Source organism: Marmota flaviventris, chromosome 2, assembly GCF_047511675.1.
Source record: "Marmota flaviventris isolate mMarFla1 chromosome 2, mMarFla1.hap1, whole genome shotgun sequence".
Lineage (NCBI taxonomy): Eukaryota > Metazoa > Chordata > Mammalia > Rodentia > Sciuridae > Marmota > Marmota flaviventris.
This window is the reverse complement of record NC_092499.1, coordinates 30534488-30557246: the sequence shown is the minus strand read 5'-3', so window position 1 is coordinate 30557246 and position 22759 is coordinate 30534488. Positions and strand designations below refer to the sequence as shown.

Here is a 22759-nt window from a genome sequence, read left to right as displayed (position 1 = left end):
GTGACATGCAAGGAAACCATTTCAACTTGACAAAAGGAAGGATTTCCTAGCAGTTGTCACTCAAAAATGAGATGAGATGCCCCAAGAGGCAGAGTTCACATCATTTGAGAAATTCAAGCAGAGGCCTGTCACTTTTGTGTGGATGTCATAGAGGGACCTGGAAGAATCTGATGAGAGGTTAAACTAACTGACCCTTCGCCACCCCTCAAACTCTGAAGGTACATGATCTTATTCTTGCTTCTTCTAGTCTGTGTACGGTGTGACGGAAGAGTCCCAGTCTCAGAGTCCTGTGCACATACCCAGTCAGCCAATCAGGAAAACTACAAAAGAGGACATCCGGAAACAGGTGAATGATTCGCCACAGCTGCCCTCCCAGGACAGGACAGGGTTGATTTAAAATCCCCTTTAACCTTCACCTCTGCAGACCAGGAGAGCTTGGAAACCACTGTGGAATCCATCAGTGGGAGACTGGAACCTTTGAGTGCAGTGTGAACAACCCATGAGAAGCTGGAAGAGTCTCCAGCAACAGTTCTTAAAGAAGCACAAAATGAGTAGTCACAATGCTGGGGCTGAGCCCTGTGGTCCGGGTTCCCACCCACTGCTGTGGAGCTGGGGGAGATAGGGGATCATATCCCAGGACCCTTAAAAGTACACTGCACTTCCAGAGACCCCCACCAGCTCAGCACCACCAATGCTATTGCTGTGGTTCAGAAGGAAAGCTTAAGAATAGCCGGGTGTGGTGGTGCACACCTGTAAACCCAGCAACTTAGGAGGCTGAGGCAGGAGGTTTGCAAGTTCAAGGCCAGCCTCAGCAACTTAGCAAGGCCCTGAGCAACTTAGTGAGATCCCTGTCTCAAAATACAAAATAAAAAAGGCTGGGATGTAGCTCAGTAGTAAAGCACCCTGAAGTTAAATCCTCAGCATTAAATATATTTAAAAATAAAAGAATAAAGTAAGCCCTATCCCAATGCCATTTGAGCATGATTTAATTTAATGTCATCTTCTTAACATTATAAGAAGCCCAGATCAACAGAGAATGCTTAATTACATCACTCCCTTCTGATATTTACTAATACTGAGGCAACTTTGAGACTTACTCTTTGTATCATGCTTTACCAGCCTCTGAAGGGGGATGGGTTTAAAGAGTAAATTTTGGGTATCTTCCCCTGGCACATTTATTATTAGGTCAGGAAGAAGAAACAGACATCTGCAATGTAGCTCTTTGATGATCGATTCAAACATGCCAAGCACACAGGGTAATACGTGTGTGAAAGGTGGGCAGAGGGATGGCCACTGGAATTCAGGCAAAATAGATTTTTATGGTGCACATCTTAACTCTGTGCTGTTCCTAAGCTTTGTAGAATATATGTTGCCTTTAAGTTTTAGGAATAGCTTTTGGGAATCCAGACTTAAATTATAACATGCAGGCAAGTACGTGCCCTAGGCTAAATTGTAGAGTGAGAATCCTAAAGTATCCTAGGATGTTGGTTGGAGGCGTACAAAGCCAGAGGGCAGGAGAAGTCTTGCCAGAGGAGGTATTCAGCTCTTGGTGGAAATGGAGGATCTGGCTCGTGGAATGAACTGGGGGAAAAAGAATTCTCTTTTGGTCTTCAACATCTCTGTTCTCTCTTTCCCCCAGATAACATTTTTGAATGCACAGATTGATAGACACTGTTTGAAAATGTCCAAAGTGGCTGAAAGGTATGTTTTCCCTCAATAATTTTACTGCTTTCTTCTTATAGTTTATAGGGGGGAAATGTTACAGGCTTATAATTAACAAGTGCGTTCAACTTCGAGAGTTAGAATGTAGTTACTCCTTAAACTGACATATTAGAGAAAGAAAGAAAGAAGCAGACTCCATGTGAATGTAGCTAAGATAACAGGCCTCTCTTGAAGGATGTCAAGAAATGTCCTGTGGCTAAAACTTCTCAGGGGGTGGCCCCAGGACCTTGTCAATCAGGGAAGAATGTCCTTAAAAGCTCCAGCATGCTTCTTTGCCTTCTGCCTCTTGATGAATTCAAATGGAATTGCTCCCTCTCCAGCTGTAAAATGCCCAGATTCACTTTATAGGGGAAAGAAATTCTGTGTGCCCTTTGAGGAGCCGGCCACGTAAACAGGAGGGGATTGGATCCTCCGGAGGTGTTCCGCTTCCACACACCATCAACCAATGAACTGCATCAAATCAACTGTTAGGAAAATATCTGGCCACCCCCAAGCCTGGCTTTCACGGGAGCATTTGTGCTTCAATCTGCGCCAGTGGCTGGTTCCACTCCGTTAACTCGTGGGAGATTCAATTTTATCAACTAAATGGTGTGTTTTTTGAACTCTTCGGTGAAGACGGGAGACCACCTGGGGAATCCGTATGGAATAAATCTAATCAGGCCGTCCAGAACTGAACATTTGTTCATCCAAATGCTGCCGTTCAACCAGTGACCAATTTCTGGAGGAATCAAGGGCTTAAATGGGGTCTTAGTGTTTATTGGCGGCTTGTTTAGGGGACTGTACGATCCACCTGTAAGCCTTTCCCTGCCATCCCCTGGGTCCATCCACACCTTTAGATAAATAATGACAAATGGAAGCTAAGAAAATTCCATTCCCAAATCAAAACCCTGAATTAACACTCTGCCTTTGAGGGCCAAGGACATCTGTGGATTTGGATTCATGTCTTTGGCAGCATGTTATATCTATTCCAGGGTTTCTTGATAATGGCACCGTTGACATTCTGGGCCAGAATTGCTCATTGTGTTTATAATGTCCAATATGCGATAAGATATTTCACAATATCCTGGATGCCTACCTACTAGAGGCCAGGAGTTCCTGCACCCACTGTTGTGACAACCAAAAATGTCTCTAGACATTGCCAGAGGTGGGGGGGGGTACAAAATCACCCCCACTGAGAATCACAGTATTCCTATTTTCCCTAAAGCAGTTGCTTCCAGAGGTTGCTAATGATTAGAGCCCCACTCACAGTCAACTGCCACCGGTTCCAGAATTACAGTCACAGCTCACTCTGCCGGCTACAGAGCTACCCCACACACCCCTTTCATCGTGCAAGGCTCTGGCCAGAGCGTCAGACTCTGAAAGTGGTTTTTATGTCTCACTCTGGTGCCTTTGCCCCCAAAGAAGGTCTGAGAAGGAAATTGCACTGGTTTCAGACCTCCAATGCACTGGTTTCAGAGCTCGAGGAACTACATGCCTCTTTCTCTGTGAAACAGGGACAGAAATTGATGTGCTGGCACACTGTGAGGCCTGTGGGCTAGCAGGGCTAAGGTCTGGCTTGGAAGGGCTCCTTAGAGTTTGCAGTGGAGGCAGGAGACCCTTACCCCTGGGCCTCGCTGCCCAGATTCAGGGTGTGTGTGTGTGTGTGTGTGTGTGTGTGTGTGTGTGTTGGGCAGGGTGGGAGGAAGGGCAGTTAAGCAAGTTCAATAGTGAAAATTCCCAAGCCTCTGCCCTAGGGATTCGGATCCACTGGTAGACCCAAGAAACCTACATTTTTGGATAATCTTCAAGTTCACTCATCTGATCTCTGAGGATCTGGTGAAGCCATTGGCAGCTCCTCAGAATCTCAAACTGACCCAAGAGTTCACGTCAGGAGAGGGAGAGTCGCCAGCTATGTCTTATCTCTGGGGTGTGGAGGAACCGGTGTGCTGAGGCCAGCCGGGACAGGGAGAAAACCCAGGTGGGGAGGGGGCGGGGCCTGGAGCCTCCTATTGTTTGTTTGTTTACCGGCTCCCAGGGAGGAGCCCACCTGGAATGTCTAATTATGCTTGAGAGCTGCTCACATCAAGGGATTAGTCCAACCGCAGAGCCTCACTCCCCAGCTAGAAGCTTCCAGGAGCCTGACCCCAGCAGAGGCTGGATTTTATTCCCAGCAGCAATAACTGGCAACTCTTCAAGATGACAGGAGGTTTTTCATTAGAGCCACAAGGAAACTCCCAGATAGGGAGGAGGAGGGAGAGGAAGCCGGGTGTTAGCAGGAGATAAAGCATCCCGGAGCTGGGCTGTCTGTCAGCTGGCTGGGCTCCACGGAGGTGAGGCCAAGGAGGTGGCCCTGGCAGCTAGCCAGAGGGGAAAGCTGAGCTCTCACAGGTGGGCCACACAGCTGGGCCCGCTCCAGGTGATAAGTGGTAATTAGTCAGGACTGCATCCCCCAGAGGAGAGTTCCCCATATTTTTTCCATTTAGTCCCCTGAGTTTGGGCAGGCCGGTGATAGCAAAGGCCCTGTTCTGAAAAGACAAGAGTCAGCGTGGGGTTAAGAGCACAGACAGACCTAATTGGGAGGGAATAAGGAAGCTTTGCAAACTACAGGAGCTGCATAGACCACCGTTTAGAGGATGGGGACAGCTGTGGAGGTTTGACTCCCCCCTCAGCCATTTCCTGTTTCCTAATTGAGGAAGCCCATGGCTTCATCTCTCTGTGCCTCCTTTCCACCTCTTTAAAGGAAAGAGGGTAGTGGTGCTTAGTTGGCAGGCAAGAGCTTGGTCTGGTGCTTGGCCCTCAGTACCCTCACGATGGATGTGAAGGTTATTATTTTCCGGAAGGTGACTAACGGTGTTTTGGAAAGGAGCAGGATTCAGGTGTGTGAGATGGAATGAACTGAGTGTGCACTGCTCAGAGGAGCACAGGTATGTTGGCTTTCCACCTCTGTGACAAATACCCGAGAAGTTCAACTTAAAGGAGGAAAGATTTATTTTGGCTCATGGTTTCGGAGGGTTTAGTCTACTGTCAGCTGGTTCCATTGCTCTGGGTCCAACGCAAAGGCAGAACATCATGGTGGAAGAGCATGGCAGAGGACAGCCACTCACTCCATGGCAACCAGGAAGCAGAGGGGAAAGAAGCAGGGCAAGGGACAATACCCTTCCAGGGCACACCTCCAGAGACCTACTTTCTCCAACTAGGGTTCACCACCTGCCATTTCCCCACCTCCCAATAAGACCTTCAAACATTAGTTCCTCGATGGAATCCACTGATGGGTTAAAGCTCTCCTGACCCAATCACTTCCCCAAGTCCCCACCTCTGAACATGGATTGCTGCGTTGGAGCAATCCTTCAACACATGAGCCTTTAGGGGACGGTTCAGATGCAAACCTTTAACAACACCAGGCTTTAACATAGGACAGGCTAATGCAATTCTTCCCACCCGCCCTCTCTTCTTCTGTCTCCCACTCAGAAAGCCCTGCAGGCAGCCAGAGGCTGGTGCTGCAGCCCACAATTTAGGTGGCTCCCTCCTCTGCTTCCATGGCACTGCTAATCTGGAGCCTCCGGGGAGAGAGGGACCTCGCATGCGGAGACTGGCTCTTCTGCACAATTTTCTCAGGTCACCCCAATTTCAAATATTCTGTCCATTGTCCCCACAAATGTTAAAATGCCCCTGAAATCCCAGCATCCTGGTGACCAAGCTGCATTTCCCAGGGTGCCTTTTGTACCCAGAAGCAGCACCAAAGCCCACCTGAGGTATCAGTTTTCGTTTCACACACAAATGAGCTTTCCAGACGGATACCACTGAATACTTAAGCTTTTGATTTTAACTATTTTAAGTGACAATCTTTCTTAAAGATCATTTGCATACTTGCTTTCTTAAAGAAAGGATGCTACATGTCAGTTACTTCTGGATGACGTGGGCCGGTGTCCTTATATTGTGCTGTAAAGTTCTGTCGGTGATCAGGATCTTAAGAGGTTCCACAGTCTGCTTTCCCTTCCCCAAATGGCCCCAGACCATTCTGCTCTTTGAGTCCCTGTTTTTAGGTTTTTAGTGTGGGCTTGTTTCCTTCTTCCTATCCACATGCTTGTCTCTAGCAGCCCTTCCTTCCTAACCAACATCCCTTCCCAATCTGTGGTTGACTGGTTGTGTCAGTTAGCTATGGCTAACTAGCAAAGCACCCCAAAATACGGTGGCTTAAAACCTACAGTACTCTCCCCTTATCTACAAGGGATTCATTCTAAGACCTCCAATGGATGCCTGAAACTGCAGCTAGTACTGCGCTCTCTATACTATTTTTTCCTATGCATACATACCTGTAGTAAAGTTTAACTTGTAAATTATGTGCAGTAAAAGATTTAAATAACCTATAATAAAACAGAACAATCCGAACAATATAGTATAATAAAAGTTACATGAATGTGGTCTCTCTAAATAACTTTGGGTACTTTCACCTTTTCACTTGAAGTACTTTATGGCTTCTTTTTGGCTCCTCTGAATTACTATCATCACTACTCTGGCACTTTAGGGGTCATTATTAAGTAAAACAAGGACTACTCAAACACAAGCATTGCAATGCCATGACAGTGGATCTGATAGCCCAGATGGCTACTAAGTGACTAACGGGCAGGTAGCATATACAGCATAGATACACTGGATAAAGACATGATTCATGTCCTGGGTAGAGCAGAAGAGCTCAAGATTTCATTATACTACTCCAACCAGCAAGCAATTTAAAACATGAATTATTCATTCCTAGAATTTTCCATTTAATATTTCTAGGCTGCAATTGACTATGGATAACCAAAACTACAAAAAAGAAAAACCATCCATAAGGGAGGACTGCTGTATAGGCCTTTTTTTAATATGTATTTTTTTTTAGTTATAGTTGGGCACAGTATCTTTATTTTATATTTATATGGTGCTGAGGATTGAACCCAGTGCCTCATGCATGCTAGGTGAGCGCTCTACCTCTGAGCCACAATCCCAACCCTGTATAGGCCTTTTATATTACTCACATGTCCATGGGCCAGTTGGCTGCATGGGCTCAGCCATGTGTGTTCATGCTGCTGTGGATTACGGGGGCTACTCTGCTGATCTTGGCTGGACTGTCTCACGTGTTTGGCTTCTGCAGGTTTCTAATGTCCTCAACTGGGACAACTGGGCTCTGCTCCACTTGGACTGTAGCAGGCTGGCTTGATTTTGTCCACACAGGGACAGTGGAATTACAAGAGAGAAGAAGCAGGCAAAACCTCTTGAGGCTTGGAATTGGCCCTCTGTCATTTTCTGTAGAATTTTATCATATAAAGCAAGATATAAGCCCAGACTCGATTCAAGGTCTAGGGCAATGGAATCCATTTTTGAAATTTGAATCTTACACACTAGGAAACCAAATAACCAAGTATTAGCCTTAATCCTAAAGCCAGAACAAAGTGTCTTCTCTGTGACATGTGCTATCTTTCATGATAGACAATGAATTTTGAGGCCTGAAGTTTATTTCCCCTGTAGATTCCCCTAAGAGGCTCCTTTGGTCACTTGTCTATGTTCTCTGGAAAGTCAAAGGTGCCAAATAAATGAGGTCTTCCTCCTCTTTGCAAGAGTTCCCAAAAGAGTCTCTTTTCTACTCACCCAAGCCTAACAGCACTTGACAGACCAACTTCAAAAATACAGAATTGTACATTTTAGTTCCAAGCTGTTCATCATGTTGTCAGGTTCTTCCCATCTGCAGTGGTGCTGAGCTACGCCAGGGTCACCATCACCCAGGTACCCCAGAACATTGCCTGCACATGAAGAGATCAAGTTGTTTCGTTTTGAGTCTGCTTCTGCGCTTGGCTCATCCTCGCCCATTCCTGGGAGCCATGTGTGAGTCATGGCTGACTGCTGCATTGATTTTTTTTTTTAACATCATCCTGCTTGCCTATCTCTGAGATTGCCGCTGCTCCCTGAAATTGGGTGCTGGTTTTTCCTCTGCCTCCTGACCTGCGGTGATCATGAAATGTAATTAATGAAATGAGATAAGACAGCAAGGGACTGAGTACCCTAAGGCTCTATTAAAAACCTGCTGGGGTGATAGAAGTCCGTGAACTTAATGTCTAATGATAGATTCAAGGGAAGGGGGAAAAGGAGGCCAAAGAATTCATTACAACTTAGCTCTTGTGTGATTCCAGAAACCATGAGGTCCTTCTCCTTTCTCCCAGTCCAACTGAGGAGACAGGAAAAAAAGATCAGAGGTAACATTTATAGCCAGGGTCACCGCATCCAGACCAGGACCTGGAATCTGTAGCGTACAAGGAAAAAAGGTCCAGGAGACCTTTCCTGGCATTTGCTCTTCTTTCTGAGGGGCCCAAAGTCCCTTCACTCATCCCAAGTTTCTCTATTGAATAGATTTCCTCTGGGTAACCAATGGTTAAGGAATTCTTTCTGTCTGTCTGTCTGAATTTGGGGATTAGGTGAGGGGTAACCGGGGATTGAACCCAGGGGCACTTAACCACTGAGCCACATCCCCAGCCCCTTTTTATATTTTATTTAGAGACAGGGTCTCACTAAGTTGCTGAAGTCCTCAAAAGTTGCTGAGGCTGGCTTTGAACCCGAGAGCCTCCTGCCCCAGCCTCCCGAGGTGCTAGGAAGGGAGTTCTTTATCTGTCCTCTCTCCTCCCCACCTTCTCCTACATGAAAAACCCTAATTAACTAACTGATGGGAACCCAGCTTCCTCTCTGTCCTGCTTTTCCTTCTCTCTCACCAGGTCCTCCTTCTGTTCCAGCTCTCTTTCGTGTATCAGTTTAGAAACTGACACACACCAAGGGGAAGGTGACACACGTCCTCCTCCTCGGCCCTTGCACCCTCGGTGTCCGGTTTCCAGCTTGTTTGGAGGCTGTGACGTCAGGAACGCCTTGGCACATTTCCACTGTACTACTAAAGTGGAAATGATGGTCCCTGTGCCACAGTGCCTTTCTCTCCTTGCCTTGTTCTCCCTTGAAAAATAACCACGTTGGTGCCTCTTCATCTCCTCTCCTACCCACTCTGCAAACCAAACCCCACATACGTGCACTGAGCTCCTGGGATGCCTTCCTCAGTGTCACTCCACCTGGGGGGCCGCATCTCTTCTTCCTCCAACTCCACGGCCAAATGTTTCTTTATTTACAAGTCACATTATTTGTAACCAAGTCAAGTCATTTTTTTGTTGTTGTTGTTGCTGTTGTTCAGAAAAAAAGGATCACATCCAAAACTTTTTTCCAGATTTTTCCAAGTGGTTGGACTAAAGGTTTTCTAAACTCCCTTTCATCATTTCCTTCTTCTTCAAGTTTATCCAAGGTAGACCCTAATCACATTCTAAATCAAGAAGGTTTTGAATTAATAACCATTTGGCACCCCATGACTGGTTAATGGAGTTGGAAACCGGACTTTGCCGTTAACTCAGTGCGAGCATCTCCCCGTGACCCGGAGACCTGTTTGCTGTTTAATGACATCAGGAGTGCCGGACGCTGTCTTCTAAATGGCCGACTGACCAGAGTGTCTCCATGGCAGCATCTGGCTGATTTGTGCCAGCTACTCCAGAGAGAGGGAGCAGGAGTGTGTGGACAGATCAGCCAGCTCTGCATCTCCACCCAGGGGCCAGTTCAAAGCCCCAGTGATGGTGGGTGGCACATTGACAAAGGTTGATAGATAGCATCTTCTACTGATGCAAGAACTCCAAAATAAGAAAGCCAGAGAGTGATCAGAAGGCGTCAGGGACAAGGGCGCAAGAACGTTTAAAGAAGCCCAGTGAGAAATATTGTTCCTAATGAGCGTCCTCTAGATTTCTTATGTTTATTTTCTGTTCTCCATCTCCTCCTCCTCCTGCTTTTCTGCCACATGCATCCGTGTATGTGGGGGACCTCCCACAAAGCCCTTTACCTGCCTCTGTTGTACTTTCCCTTATGCTTTCGCTGTCCTTCCCCAAGTCTTTCTGGGGTCATTAGTATTGACTTCGGGTATTGATCATGGTCGTCTCCTTCATTGCCTGCCTGGCCTTTTCTTTGTTCTGTGCCTCCTGAGCAGACTTTGTTCATCCTGTGATCTGTGCATCCCAGGAAGCACATATTCTTGGGGACAGGGAGCCTCCTTGGCCGGTGCTACAAAAGAAATATGAACATGCCTTCATATTCCCCTCCCTGTCACCCCCCTTTCAATGTATTAATTAGGTTTCAAGCCAAGCAACCCCAGTTTGATTTGGTTCAGCAAAAAAATAAAGCCTATATAGATCCTTGGAATATACTGCTGCAGATTGAACTCTGGGATGGATGGCCATGCAACAAAGCTTGAAAGAGTCAGAGCCAGGGCTTTTAGCACCTCTGAGAGTCCTTCTTCACCGCTACTCTTTCTCCACTTTCCACACAGCCTCAGTCTATTTCACTACAGATGTGTGGTAGGAAATGTGACCATCTCTAGCTCCTGTCTTTGTGACGGTATAGCTTCCACTGCTGAAGCCGGAAAATGAGAACATTGACCCCACTTGGGGCAGGCATCTGTTTCTGAGCAAATCAACCAGGGCCAGGAGCAGAGCTTACAAATGGGTCCATGGCAGCCCCTAAATTTTCCCTGTGTGCACATCATGGTGCAGCTTTCAGTGGATGAGTAGAACCAAGCTAAAGCCCAGAAGTACCTTCGGTGCCTGCTCATCCATATCTTGTTTCTTGGCGTGGGTGGCTCCAACATCCTGCCTTGGACCACAATTTCTTGAACCAAGATCACCATTAAATCTCACCACCTGTATTAGTCAGGGTTCTCTAGAGAAACAGAATCAACAGGCAGTATAATTATAAAATGGGGATTTGTTAGGATGGCTTACACAACCAGAAGCTGGAAAGTCCCCAGTAGCCATCTGTACTCTGGAGAGCTGGACCAACCAGTAGCTGCACAACAGTCCAAGGGGCTGAAGCTCCAGAACAAGAAGGATCAACAGTGCTACCCTAGTCCAAGACCAAAGGCTTCTGGAGAATCACTGGCAGAGTCCACTTTGGAAGAGTGAAGAAGCCAGAGTCCCATAGCCTCAGACCATCACAGCAGCAATCAAGAACTCATTCAAGAAGAATTAAGGGCTGGGGATATAGTTCAGTTGGTTGAGTGCTTGCCTTGCATGCACAAGGCCCTGGGTTCAATCCCCAGCACCACAAAAAAAGAAGAATTGAGCTTGCATCTGCTGCTGTCTTTGTTCTTCCAACTTTTATTCCATCCAAGTCATCATCCTATTGGACGGAGCTGCCCATACTTAGGGTGGGTCTCCATTTCAGTTGGCTATGCCACATGCCAATCATTGCTAGACACACCCTCATTGACACACCCATAAGCCTCTTAATCCAATCAAGTTGACAATTCAGATTAACCATCACACCACCCCTTCTCCATCCAGTTCTCTAAAGATACTCCCAAATTTCTCCAAAAGAGACCTGGTTGGAAGCCAGTGTGTCACTGTGGTTTGAGTCACCAGGCAGCACTTCCCACTTCAATAGTTGCTCTCTGGCCTTTTAAAATTCAATGAGAAACACTGAAGAGCCTATATAAGACTTTCAGGATACATGATCTACCTCTCCTGGAATGGTGCTTTCAATCATATATGTGACGATTATAGAGGACTTCAAGATTACTTTGAAATGCTTTCCTGTTTTTTTTTTACCTGTCAACAAGGCTATTATATAATATATGGTAAACTTGATAAAAGTAATTTGATGTCTTAACCAAGAACTAAATCTAAGGTCTTCCAACCTGGACCAGTACTCCAGCAGGGGATGGCCTCCTCCGTAACTTGTAAGTAATTAGATAAAAGAGGTTCTATCTTCAATTATCAAGAATACAAACAACAATAAATGTTGGTGAGGATGTGGGGGGAAAGGTACACTCGTACATTGCTGGTGGGTCTGCAAAGTGGTGCAACCATTATGAAAGCAGTATAAGATTTCTCAGAAAACTTGGAATGGAACCGCCATTTGATCCGGCTATCCGACTCCTTGCTTAATACCCTACCCAAAGGACTTAAAATCATAATACTACAGTGACACAGTCACATCAATGTCTATAGCAGCTGAACTCAAAATAGGTAAACTATATAACCAAATAAGTGCCCTTCAGCAGATGAATGGATAAAGAAAATGTGATATATAAACCAAGATCCAGACACAGAATCTGAGAAATGAGGTTTCAATAGAAGTAATGGAAGTCTCAGGATGATGATTTTGCTTCAGGTCTATGGAGACAACAGTCCATGTTGGGGAAAGAGAGCTACAGACTGTGGAGAAGAGGACTTCCAGGAGATAGGGGAGAAGATCTCTAGGGAATAGAAAGAGAACTGATTAATTATCTCATATGTATAAAATGTGAAAAAGCTTTTGCTAAGGGTTTTACAGGTTTGTTCAAGACACTTGGAAAGCAGTAGTTAGCTACTGGGCTGAGCAACAATTTTATCCAGTTTAATAATGTGGACACTGACCACTGGTTTAACAAAAATAGTTATACAAGTCTGTATGGAAGAACACTGAAGGGTGGGCAGTGGTGGGCTGGGAGACTAGTGAGTAGGAAGTTAAATCCTTGTCTAGAATTGACAAATTGAGAACAGCTACAAAAGCACATAATGTTAAAATAGACAAGAAGAAGGAACAGAAGATAGAACGTAGATGAAGAAGAGATAAGAGAAAACAATAACTGCTTTTTAGGGGATACCGAGAACCATTTAATACTACTTGATTGTTTTACATTATATATTAGATATATATATATATATATATATATATATATATATATATAGGTGTGTGTGTGTGTGTGTATATATATATATATATATATATATATATATATATATATATATATATGGTTGTAATTATAGCTAGAAAAATGAAATGGCTTTTTGGGAAAATGCTTATGTGAACTCCTTGCGGTGTGCCAGGATTTAAAAGACTTTCCCATAAGAAAGTCCCCTGTTTGTGAATGCTGGGTCCGCCACCTGGCAGAACCATACATAGTGTCTTCTGTGAGCTCCTGATGCCTTGAGACCTGTGGTCTTTGCAGGAAGGCAATTCAAGCAGATTTGGACCAATGCATCCCTAAGGCTAGCACAAGCAAAGCAAGATGGTGTGCTAAGCTGCAGGTAAACCAGGACGGGGGGCGGGGGAGGTCTTAAAATTCATCTGTATACTATGACTGCAGCCATAAGATGCAGAGCTGATGTTCATAACAGGAAGGGAATGAGGACTAGTGAAAGCAGTTTGGTTGGTCAGAAGTGGGAGTAGAAACATTCTTTTTTAATTTAGAGTCATAGGAAGACTGCTCTCCTATTTGTGGGAAACAGAGTTGCCATTTTTCCGGGAAGTCAGTGCCTTTCTGTGCTTCCCTCCTGCAGCTTAATTGCTTACACGGAACAGTATGTGGAATATGATCCTTTCATAACGCCCGCAGAGCCATCTAATCCCTGGATCAGTGATGACATCGCCTTATGGGACATAGAGATGAGGTAAAAAATGTTTTAAGGTTTGGAAGCGGGAGGGTTGCAGGGGGAAAAAAACTATGAGATCACATTACTCCCTATCTTCATCTGACGCGTTTTATTGCTAACACAGGAACCTTGCCAGGAATCCCCGACTGAGTTCTGCTTGTTCCATCTTTCTATCTCCTTAGAGCTTTGATTTGTAGGTGGGTCCTTGTGGCTTCCCTCTGACCTCTCTCTGACCCTTTGTGCATTGCAATAACTGGGCAGTCACTCACTTTTTCCTATTAAAAAAAAGAAATCTGTGTTTTCTTCTTAGCAGGCAGTAGCAGTGTTCGCTGGCACTCACTTGCTCTGTACTGGCCATATCACACAGTAGATGTCTTCAATTCTCTCAGCACATAAACATTATTAAGCATTATTATTCTTTCCATGGAACTGATGAGGAAACTCAGGCACAGCAGAGTTCATGAACTTGTCCAAGGTCACACAGCTAGTATGTGGCAGTTAGGACTGCAACCCAGGCAGAGGGTTCCAGGGCTGTGAATGTCATCACTCTGCTCTTCTAGAAATCCTGGCAGCAGTAATTCCACCACCCAGGCGCTCCTGCCCTGTGAGGGGAACAGGTGTAGCTACTTAATCGCTGATCAAGGGAAGCCCAGAGGGTCTTGGACCACTTCCAAAATTACAGGAGGCGCGTAAACAATTCTGCGCTCTGTGCCTTCACAACCTCTGCCCCCTAACTGGATGACATTTCTTTTCTCATTTTTCTGTCACACTCACGTTCTCTTTCACTTTTTTATTTTTTTCTGGCATCTTCTCTTGAAATGGAGAAACCTTCTAAAAATTAGTAAAAGTCATAAATGCTTATTATGAAAAGTTTAAAAAGCAATCCATATGTGCCTAAGGAAGAAAATCCTCTCTCCCTCTCGCCCAATATCATTTTCTAGGAAGAACCCCTGTTTATAGTCTGACGCCCTAGTTTCCAAGCTGCAGGGGGGAACTAGGGCTACCATGGACTAAATGGTTGATGGGAAGAGCAATGTCTGTCAGCTGTCAGAGACGGTGTAAGCTACAGGCTTAGGGTGGCTCCCTGTCAACCACAGAGCGTATTCCATCCTTCTCAATGATGTCACCTTTTGCAAATCTAGATTGTTCAGAGCAGTTTCTGGGATAAAAAGTTAATGCGGTATAAAAATCGACCTGGGAGAAGAAAAGAGAGTGGTAGAATCCAATCTGATTCCAAAGTTTGAGAAAATGTGCAGTTCCCAGGAGGTTTACATTGTGGCTGGCTATTTATAGCCAGGCAAGGTGACGCATGTCTGTTATCCCAGCCACTTGGGAGGCTGAGGCAGGAGGATCATGAGTTCAAAGCCAGCCTCAGCAAAAGTGAGAGACTAAGCAACTCAGTGAGACCCTGTCTCTAAATAAAATACAAAATAGGGCAAAAACAAGACACTAAGCAACTCCCATGAGTCTCTGTCTCTATAAAATACAAAATAGGACTGGAGATGTGGCTCAGTGGTTGAATGCCCCTGCGGTCAATCTCTAGTACCAAAAAAAAAAAAAAGAAAGAAAGAAATTTTTTTTCTTTCAATTTATTTGCATTTCACGTAAGTACATAAATACATATTAAGTTGATTGATCCTGAACTTAATAACTGTTAGGGATTTTTCTGGCCCAAGGGGACCATGAAAAACTTAAGTTACTAAGGGTGTCATGAACTCAGGAAGTTTGGGAACCTCTGATTTAGTGTCTATCCCTTTAGATTTGTACACATATAAAATATCCTACTCTTTAGTATAATTGGGTTCTTTATCTATACATTCTGCTCAATATTTTTATTTTTTTTTTTTAATTTTTTATTGTTGGTTGTTCAAAACATTACAAATTTCTTGACATATCATATTCCACACTTTGATTCAAGTGGGTTATGAACTCCCACCTTCATGCTCAATATTTTTAATTGGCAATGTATCATGGCAATCTTTCCATGTGAGCCCACATGGAGTCACCTTATCCTTTTTAAATATCTGCATAATATCCCCTGGCATGAGTGAAGTGAAATATATTTAATCCATCCCTGGGTCATAAATATTTAAGTCATGTCTTTTTTATAACATTAACAATGATTCAAGGAACATCGCTGTATACAAGTCCAATTATTTCTTTAATATAAATTTTCCAGTAGTAGAATTTCTGGGAATGGTACACATATTTTAATTTTAGATCATGTGCCTAGATTCCTCTTGAGCAAAACTAAAACAAATTTTTTTCATACCCTCATTGAAAGTTCTTGTTTCCCCACATCCTTACAAACCCAAGCATTTTAACTTTGCAAATCCAATAGGTTCGGGGGGGGGGATGTCTCATTTAACTTTCTATTTCTTTATTAATATATTCGAGAGTCTTCACCTGGCTACTGGATGTCCATTCTTTTTGATTTGACGGTTATAATGTCCTCAGATCATTTTTTCTAGTGCTGTTTTGCTTTGGGTATTGGGAAGGATAACCTTTGAATTTACTCTGATCATTTATTGTATCTTTTTCCTGATAACTTTATATTTTCTGAATATCATTCTTTCTTCTTGTTTCTTTTCCTCTTCCCTGACTTTTGCTTCACTAGTCAAGTTTTATGCCAATTTTTTTTAAATTTATCTATGACAGCAGAATGCATTGCAATTCTTAGTACACATATAGAGTACAATCTTTCATATCTCTGGTTGTATACATAGTATATTCACACCAATTCGTCTCTTCATACCTGTACTTTGGATAGTTATGATCATCACATTCCAGCATCACTAATTACCCCCTGCCCCCTCCCTTCCCCTCCCACCCCTCTGCCCTATCTAGAGTTTGTCTATTTCTCCCATGATGCCAACTTTTTTTATATCTCTATTAAAGAAAACGTTACTTTGAAATATTTTAATTAAAAATGTCACTAAAATAAAAACACATAGAGTGAAATATGTAAAATTAAAAGCAGAAACTTTTAATTCACCTCTTCCACATCCCGTTCTTTTCCAGATGTACATGAACTTGATAGATTTTCGAACTTCTTTCGTATGTCAATGAGCATCTCTTTTTATTTATATTTCTACGTGATTCAGGTAGTTTCTTTCATTCTGATCCAAAAACTTACAGCTCTCTTGAACTCAGGGTCTTTTGTCTTTCTCCTTTTTTTTTTATTGTTTAATCACACCTTCTCTTTTTTTTCCCATTCTACCCTCTCTTTTCAGGAAATCCTTTGGTAGGAATCCCTGACGTCTGGAATGGAGCTGCCATCTCTCTTATCTTTTCCCAATCTTAATTTCCATCTCTTAGTCTTTTTATTTTATACTCAAAGGAGAGAACCTCTGGAATTGCTGCACTTCAGAGTCCCCAGTGTGGGTTTCGGTGGTGTCCATTCTGTGATTTTTTGCTTTGGTGAGTTTTTCTTTGCCCACTGAGAATTGGGAGGGGTGGCAACAATCACGCTTTCCGTCCTGATGGTGCTGGCTGGGTTTTGTTCTTAGCAGCCTGCTCTGCTCTCTTCATGTCTATCCCCCTGAATCCCCTGGAGAGCATGATACAGATTTTATTTCTCTTATTTTGTATTTAAATATCTCCATTCCATTTCTGCCCCCTTGTCTGGGTCCCTGGCCATCACTAATCAGAGGATCATTGTTTTGTAGCTCCAATCACTGCTCGGAGCAGAAGATTCCTTGCACATCCCAGTGACTTGAGGGACCATTCACTTTCATAAATGAAGGTCTTTGCTTTTTATTTTTTCTTTTAATACCCCAACATAGTCTTGGGTTAGGAAACAATATCAATAGGTGCTGAGAGCTCACTCAGCAACTATGCAAGTCAATGGTTCTCAAACTGTGAACATTAAAAATACACATGCAAAAAAAAAATGCCCTGGAGAGGCTCTGGACATCTAAAAATTTTTTCCCCTTCTGGTACAGGGGATTGAACAAAGGAGGAAATTCATTTTATCATGGTGAATTAGCATTTAGTTCTCCTTCTTTTCTGAATACCAATGAATGACCAAAGGAAGAATCACTCACTTACCCATATCCATCCAACCTGCACCTTTAAGTGCCTACTAAGTGCCAGATAGAGGGACCCCTCTGAATGCAGGGACCCCTCTGAATGCAGAGCAGCCTGAGACTGGATCCTCTCTCAGAGCTCTAAGACCCAGCTGTGGGGTCCTTGGGAGACAGAGCCCCACCTTCTTTAGCAGAACAAGTGCTCTGCCCTGAGTCAGGTCCAGATGGAGGTTCTACTGCCCCTCAGCTCCCTCCTCGGGTGCTCGCCAAGAAGTCCACTCTTCTCCCTCTGTGATGGGTCCTGGGGGAGCCCAGTCAGATCTTCTGAAGTAGCTAGAGGTAGCAGGAAAGCTGGGGTGTCTTTAGAGGTCTCTGCGCTGCTGAGATGATTTTTCGCTGTGTACTTGCTGTATGTTAGCAGAGGCACTGCCCTGGTCTTATTGCTTGTGTTGGAAACTGAACCAAAAGCACCCCCCTTTACTTATCAAACCACTTCTTCCATGTGGCGCTTATTCTGTACTGAGTTTCTTCCATATGTCCCCTGTCTAATGCCCAGCCGTGGCCTCTATTTCCAGTCCTGCAGCCAGAGCTTGGCATTTTCCCAGACTTCCTTTGGGAAGGGCTTTGGACATGCTAGGCAAGCACTGTGCCACTGAGCTCTGTCCCCAGCCCCTGCCCAGCTACTGTCTTTGATGACTCTACTGGCATCATAGACTGCTCTTGATCAGCTTTGTCATGCATGAATTTGATCCATCTGCTTTATACCTTTTCTGAAATTCCTCAAACTTATCATCTGCTGATAGGAACCATTTATTTCTACATACTAGGGGGGGGGGTTGTTTGTTTGTTTTTGTTTTATAAATACTGAACTTCATTGAACTTCAGAGTCTTACGGTTCCCCTCCTGGACCATTCTTCCCCTGGGCTGGCTTTCCTTCTCATTCACATCTCCTTGTCATTGGTGTCCCTTCCTCAGGGAAACTTTCTGTGACTGCCCAGTTTAAAGTGGCTGCTCATTCCCCCAGTGAGTTGGCGGGGGGTGCATGGGGAAAGGATGTAATATTCAACAACTCATCAAAGTATAAAATCACTTGCAATTAATTTAGCATCTAAACCTCTATCTGGCACTTAGTAGGCACTTAAAAGTGCAGGTTGGATGGATATGGGTAAGTGAGTGATTCTTCCTTTGGTCATTCATTGGTATTCAGAAAAGAAGGAGAACTAAATGCTAATTCACCATGATAAAATGAATTTCCTCCTTTGTTCTTAAGTCAGCAAAGAAGCATGCAATACTTTAGGGCAATGATGGTCACCTGGCTACTTGGTTGATCCCAACCTATTGGGCACTTTACCCCCAGGGGGGCTGTGTGCCCTTATGAGCCCCTTCTGCTCTTGGTGTTCAGCCTCTAATTTAATATCTAGCCTAAGACAGCTGCAGGTCCTGTCCACCTATAAGCAGAATCTAGATGCAAGCAAAAAATGTAGTCCTGATTCTTGTCCCCACTCGGGCGCTGGCAGTGGTGCTGGTGGAAAGACAGAGTGTGGGCCCAGTGCCAACATCACACTTCAGCCTCAGGATGGCCCCCGCCCATGAAGGAAAGGCTGAAAATGACTAATAAAACCATCAAAAGGCAATTTTTTTCCTCTCAGTTTAATGCAACACATAGGTACCGAAACCTACTCTGTGCTGTGTTCTTTGTGTTCAGAACACAAAGGTAGCAAGGTAAATAAAACCTGCTCTCCTCCACCTGGCACTAGAATTCCTCCTCGCTTGGCAAAGGCATTAAGCCACCAGGGGGCAGGAAATCGTCCCTGAGAGTACAATTCAAACAACAAAGGGAGACCGAGTGCTGTGCCAAGGGAGAAAATGAGACAGGCGCATCTTCTGTTACTGGGGGAGGGAGAAGCCGGAATGATGATAGAAACCAGGTCTCTGTGCAAGGCCAGGACTATTCCAGCATCCAGTGACCAAGGGCTTTGCAAAACCAGGAGTGTCGAGTATGTGACTTTTTAAACTGTCAGCTGCCAGAAGTGTGATGTGTGGCCCCTTTTTAAGACCCAGGAATTTCAGTAAAGACCCCACACACACCCTCCCAGACACTGTGGGTGAAGAAGGGCGCTGGTGGACATGGGTCCAGGTGTGTGAACGAGGAGAGGCAGCAGGGGGGACAACAACTCCACTGGGAATCCGGGTTCATCTGAGCTGGGCTTGAGCTGTTCCTGAGCTGCAGAAGGTCCAGATAGACTCACTGCAACATCCAGGGCCTGGGACAGAAGACAATGTCTGAATTCTACAGAGGTGAAGGACACACTGTCTCTGCTGAGGGAAGCTTACAGTCGGCACAGCAAAGAACAAAAACCACAGTTCAAAAGAAGAACAGACAAAATAGTGCAGGATGTAATATAAATAAGAGGACATTGTTCTCGGATCCCTTCTCAGAGAGGCTATTGGATCCAAGAGTCCAAGAATAAGAAAGCAGATATTCAGAGGGAATACAAGGCTATCTTTTGCCTTGATTGAACCTAGGAGTGCTTTACCACTAAGCTACCTTTCCAGTCCTTTTTTATTTTTTATCTTGAGACAGGGTCTTGCTAAATTGCTGAGGCTGGCCTCAAACTTGCAATCCTCCTGCCTCAGCCTCCCAAGTTACTGGGATTATAGGCAGCAACCACCATGCCCAGCAAGAAGATCATTTTAAAGCACTAGCAAATTATACCTCAAGTCTATCCAACGGAAACTCTGGGAAATAAAGTCTAATTAAAGAAAATAGTGATAGCAAGAGCTTATCATTGAGGAAAGATGGGCCAAAAGTTGGCAGATGGCAGCTGGAGAGAATTTTTCAGTCTAAACATCACCAGAAGAGCATCCTGGGAAGGCCTCTGGGAAGTGTTTTGGGTAGTGCCATTAACCAGATGGTGGGTCTAATGAAAACCTGGTGTTGCCAGCAGAATTGTGGTTTGCAATTTGCTCTCTGCAATTGACAGTTTTCACTCTCCCTCTCTGCTGGGCGTCAAGCACTTCAGCAGAGGGCTTCAAGGAAGCTGGCTTGTCTAGCTTGGCCAGAGGCTTCCACTCCCAGCCAGCCTGACCCACTGAGAGGCAGAGATCATCCCAAAGCTGCCCGGGCACAATGAGTTTGGCAGAACTATTAATCCAGGATATTAGTCAAGCCCCTTTCTATGGTAGTCAGTCCCCGAAAATGGCCCCATCAATGACTCCCTCTTTGTATGCATGTGCTCCCCCTTATATTAAGGGGTCCCCTCCTTCTCTTTTCATCTGGACTGATCCTGGTATCTTATTCAACCAAGACTGCAGCAGAAGGGACATTCTAAGAACCTTATGACTTCTACTCTGGACATGTGAAATATTTGCTCTGGAGACATTGCTTCTTGGAACCCATCTGCCATGTTATGAAAAGCCATTGGGGAGGCCATGTGTAGACGTTCCACTCAACAGCCTGAGCTGAGCTCTCCACCAGAAACCCATATCAACTGCCAAGTGTTGAGCCCTTTGGAGGTCCAGCCTAGGCCAACCTTCAGATGACCCCTTCCAACTTCTGACTACATCTATATGAAAGACCATAAATCAGGATTTCCCCGTAGAGCCCAGTCAACCTGGGATAGTGAGAGCAAGTCATAAATTACTGTTCTAAAAGCTTCTGGGTTTCAGGATAGGGTTTTTTTTTTTTTTTCCATAGGAATAGATAACTGGACCACTCCCCATTGAAGTATTCAGGCCCCTCGGGTTGTACTTGGAGTATTAATAAAATTGTGATTGTTTCTTCATAGTATTGGCCTCAGATGGGGGTATTGTATATTTTTTTCTTGAAGAATTATTTCTTATTTCATAATTTTTCTAATAACTTATCTTAATCCATTCAGACTGGTATATCAAAAGTATACCTATGTGTGTAGTTTATATGCAAAAGAAATGTATTTCTCAGTTCTGGGATCTGGGAAGTCTCCCATCAAGACAACAGCCAGTTTGGTGTCTGGTGAGGGCCCACTTCCGAGTTTGTAGGTGGCAATCTTCTCGCCGGGACTCCATATAGCAGAGAGCTCTCTGTGGTTTCTTTGACAAGGGTGCTTGTCCCATTTCTCATGACCTAATTACCTCCCAAATCCTCCCCCTCTTAATACCATCATACTAGGGATCAGGGTTTCAATAAATGAATTTTGGAGTTACACAAAATTCAACCTAAAACACTCCTGACCACCCCCACCCCCCCGTTGATAAACTCCAGCACACAAAATATATTTATCCCATCTCAACAACCCCCCAAAGTCTTGTTCTAATATCAACTCTAAGATTGAAGATCCAAAGTCTCATATAAATATCATCTAAAGCAGATATGGGTGAGACTCAAGATGCAATTCATCCTGAGGCAAATTCCCTTCTAGCTGTGAGCCTGTGAAACCAACAGGCGATATGCTTCCAAATTCCAGTGGTGGGAGAGGTATATGATAGACATTTCCATTCCAATAAGAGAGAAATAGGCAAGAAGAAAGGGGTAATGGATCCCAAGTAAATCCAAAATATAACGACATTATACCTCAACACTCAGAAGTAATCCTCTTGGGTCACTTATCCAGACCCGCTGACACAGGTCTCACCTCCTCAGTGCTCCTAGCTAGAGTGGTGTCCCCTGGGCTTTCCTGGCTGACACTCTGCCATCCAGGACTACTTAGGTGGCAGTGTGATCTCCATAGCTCTATGGGATGCCCCCACAGCAACTCTGTGCTGGGGGCTGTTTTTATTTTTTAAAAAATAATTTTTTAAAAAATAAAATAATTATTTTTGCCACATGCAAATCTCTGCAAGGCCCCCACCCTCGAGGCACTGAGCCGAGGGCATCCAGGCCTGTCTGAACTGGGGGTGACTGCATTTTTTGACACTGTCCTCCCCACTACACCTCATGCCCCTGGCACTCTGGGTCGGTGGTGGGAGTGGTAGCCCCAATGGCCTCTGAATTGCCTTCATGGTCATTCTTTCATTGTCTTGAAGAATAATTGCTCCTGGCTTCTGTAGAGATGGCTAATCCACACCAACCTCTTTATCAAATGGTCATTTGGCTACAGCATGAATGGCCTCAGATTTGCAATATTGACAGGCTGAGAATTTTCCAAATCTTTAGGTTCTATTTCCTTCCTGCTTAACAATTGCCATCTCTAAGTCATTTCTCTCTTGTGACACTGTACAGTCAGGAGCCGAGCTGTGCCTTCAACACACGGCTTGGACATTTCCTCTGCTAACCATCCGGTTTTATCACTCACAGGCTCTACCTTCCACGAGACCCTAGAATACAAACACAATTCCACCAAGTTCTTTGCCACTTGATAACAAGAATCTCCTTTCCAATGGCACATTCCTCGTTTCCATCTGAAACGTCCTCAGAATGGCCTCTCCATCCTTCTTTCTACCTACATCGCTTTCAGGATTACTCAGATATTGCTGAAGGAAATGGAGGCTTTCCGTCTGCAGCTCTTCTCTTTTCTTTCTGAGCATTCACCACACTCACCTGGAAGGTCCATTCTCAGCAAAAAAAAAAAAAAAACGCCTCTAAGCTTCCAG

At 44.5% G+C, this 22759-nt stretch overlaps 1 protein-coding gene across 1 annotated transcript in view; it reads left to right on the top strand.

The window, feature by feature from the left end:
• Rgs6 (regulator of G protein signaling 6) overlaps nt 1-22759 on the top strand; it is a 564395-nt gene that overhangs the window by 488822 nt on the left and 52814 nt on the right. The window contains exons 10-12 of the mRNA XM_034635914.2: nt 248-346; nt 1640-1701; nt 13068-13178. Coding sequence (XP_034491805.2) covers nt 248-346; nt 1640-1701; nt 13068-13178 — 272 coding nt within the window. The remainder of the gene's footprint in view (nt 1-247; nt 347-1639; nt 1702-13067; nt 13179-22759) is intronic.